This window comes from Apis dorsata, unplaced genomic scaffold, assembly GCF_000469605.1.
Source record: "Apis dorsata unplaced genomic scaffold, Apis dorsata 1.3 scaffold_1041, whole genome shotgun sequence".
Lineage (NCBI taxonomy): Eukaryota > Metazoa > Arthropoda > Insecta > Hymenoptera > Apidae > Apis > Apis dorsata.
This window is the reverse complement of record NW_006264139.1, coordinates 1-3,513: the sequence shown is the minus strand read 5'-3', so window position 1 is coordinate 3,513 and position 3,513 is coordinate 1. Positions and strand designations below refer to the sequence as shown.

At 12.6% G+C, this 3,513-nt stretch overlaps 1 protein-coding gene across 1 annotated transcript; it reads right to left on the bottom strand.

Moving 5' to 3' along the window:
* Nucleotides 1-3,184: 3,184 nt before the first annotated feature.
* Nucleotides 3,185-3,438, bottom strand: LOC102673574 (the record flags this gene model as incomplete). The annotated part of the gene is made up of 1 exon (XM_006624340.2): nucleotides 3,185-3,438. A coding segment is annotated over one exon (169 nt), but the record flags the coding sequence as incomplete, so codon positions are not given.
* Nucleotides 3,439-3,513: the final 75 nt, after the last annotated feature.

Sequence of the window (3,513 nt, the reverse complement as noted above, 5' to 3'; positions counted from 1 at the left end):
TAATATAATATAATATAATATAATATAAAAATATTTATTATAATAACTTTTTCCAATTTTCTAATATTCAATAATATAATATATACATTATATTATATTTTATGTATTAATTTTTAAATTACAATTATATTTTTCATATTTATATATAAAGATTAAGTATAGTAAATATTTTACATATATATATCATGTAATATTATACATATTATATTTTAATAAAACAAAAAAGGAATTTATTAATTTTAATAAAGCAAAAAAAATTTCATATAATAATGAAATATTTAAATGTATAGTTGAATATAAAATATAAAATTAAAAATATAAAATATTTTGTAAAATATTTATTCTTCAAATATTTATTCAAATATTCAATATGCTATATATTTCTTTTATACATCAAATAATGAATTTAAAAAATTCATTTTTTTAAATTAATAAATTAATTTTTTTATTATTCTATTAATTTAAATAGAATTTTAAATTATAAAAAAATAATTTGTTTTAATTTAATACTTTTTAATAAGTAACATTTCTTCTATTTTAGAGTATGAAAAATATATTTTCAATATTTGTAATAATGAAATATTTCGAAACATATGTATATGTATGTATTAACATAAATGAAAAATTTATTCTATAAATATATTGATTATAATCAAAGTTGCTATAAATATTGCAAAGAATTTATTATTTTTTAAGTATTTAATTTAATTATCTATATTTTATATTTTATTATACGTAAATCAATTTTTAAATATTGCAAGAAGTATTAAAGCAATCATCATCAAGTATTATTAAATAAAATAATATATATATATAACTATCTATATATTATAATGTAAATTTTTATTAATTCGAATAATTTGCTACATATTATATAATATCAATTCAAAAAAAAAAATTCATAAAAATTTAGAAAATTTAGAAAAACTAAATTAGTTTTATTATTTATAAACTGCATTAATTTTTACATTTTTTTATAATTATCTTTTAAATAAGTATTATATACATAAAGTTGTGATTATTTAAACTAAATGTATCAAATGTATATTCTTTCTTTAGATATTGTATTAAATCTTATTTAATTTATATATATTAAATAAAAATTAAATTTTACAAATTTTTAATAAATACATGAATCAAATAAATTAATAACATTTAATCGAAATATTTAGATTCTAATTATATATGATAAATATATATACAAAGATACATATATATAGATATATATTTAATAAAATATAATTTCTTATTAATATATTAAAATATTTTTTATACATAATAAAAAAGCGTAAGTTTAAAAAAATATATATTCAAGAAGAAAATAAATAAAATTTATGTATTTTTTTAATACATAAATTCTTTATATAACAAGTTTTTGTATTTGAAAATTTTATTTGAAAGAATTTATTATAATTATATTATATATATTATATATTATATTATTTAAAATATATAACCAAAATGAAGTATCTATAACAATTAATACAAAAATAAAATAAAAAGCCATATATGTATATAAATATATTTTGATGATCAATATATTTACATATGATATTTTATTATATATATATAAATAACCAAAAAATTACTTTGATATTGTTAATAATCCTTCTTTCTTGAGTAAGTATATAAGATATACATATTCATAGAATATTTTTGAAATCGATTCTAGAGGTCAAATCAAATATAAAAATTATAATTAAAGCTTAGTATATAAAAATATTAATTGAGAGTTGAGTTATAATATATATTTGAAGTTTAACGTTAAAAAATGAAAACGGAAATAAATCGAAATGTTAATATGATAAAAAGTTCTTATTTTATGTTCGTTTTGCTTCATTTAATACAAATTAGTATATCTTAATAAATAAATTTTAACCGGTGTTGTATATATTTTTATATACCCATTTGTGTAGTTTTTAAAATTGATCTTCTAAAAGTATATTTCTAAATATATACTTATATGAATATTGCTATAGAGGTTAGGAATATTTTCTTTTTTTTATTCATCTATTCTTCTATATGATCTTATCTATAAATGTAATATTTTCTATACTTGTATTTATTTTTAAGTTTATTACATGTATTTTTATAAAAAATGCCAATAATAAAATGTTATATAATTATATAATGTAATAGTTTTATTTTATATCCCATTATTCCAAATTTAATAATATTACATCGAATAATTTTAGAATATATATGTTTTTTTTATATTAATTTTGTAAAATATTTTTGTATAGAATTTTATTATTTGTATATTTATTTAATATATAGTATTCAATTATCTTCTATCATAGATATTTAAAAATTTAAGAAATAATTTTTCAAGACATAATAATATTTATTACCAATTAAAAATTAAGTAAAATATCCCTTTATAATTATATATTAACTTTATAAATAACTGAAATAACAATGATTCTATTCTATCGTTAATTCATTAAATTTAAAAATTTATTCCTTATTATTTAATTTTCTATATTTAAAAAATTTATTTTATATTTATTGATAGTGTTCAAAAATATTTTTGCCGATTTTTAATTATTAAATTGAAAAAACAGTGCTATAAATTTAATTTTTTATTTTGATTTAAAGAATTTTTTATATTCTTAATAAGATAATATAATAAAATTTTTATTTATTGATAATTATTTATTGTCATGAAATATCTTTGTAAATTCTATTTATATATATTTAATAAATTTCAAATACTAATTTATTTAGAATTAATTTATTTCATATGATGTTATTTTATATCGATTTATGAATATTATAGATTTATATGATTAATAGATTTCTTTATTTTAATAGAAATATTCAATAATTATAATATTTATCATTAATAAAATAAAATATTTTTGTATAATTTAAGGAAATTAAAAATCTGTAGAATTAATAAAAATTTTTATTTAATATAATAAACTTTATTGTTCATTTACAAAAGTAAATTATAAATACATAATTGATTAAATTATAATTAAAATAAAATTTAATGTGTTTAATATTTTATTTTATAATACTATATAATACTATTTTATAATACTATTTGTATCATATATTATAATTTTCAAACAAAATGTTTGTATATTTATTAATTTATTAATTTATACCTTCATGTTTCATTAAAAATGAAATTTTTAATTTAAATTTAAATTTAAAAATGAAATTTGAAATTTTATAATTTTTCTATTTAAATATTATTTATTAATTATTTTTTGTTACTTACTACATATATGATTTTTTATCAATAGAATACAATTAAAAAACTATTTATGAAAAGGTACTTTATTAGAAGGAGCTGGTAATCTATATTTTGCTAATTCTACTTCTGCTTCTCCAAAAGTTTCTGTATGATAACAAAAATATTCTGGATTTTTATATTCTGTATTTTTAGCAGCATTAGGTCCAACAGCTGGAAAATAAAATTTAAATACAATATATGATTAAATAAAATATATATATATATATAAAATTCTTTTTTGTAATAATATATATATTATATACTATATA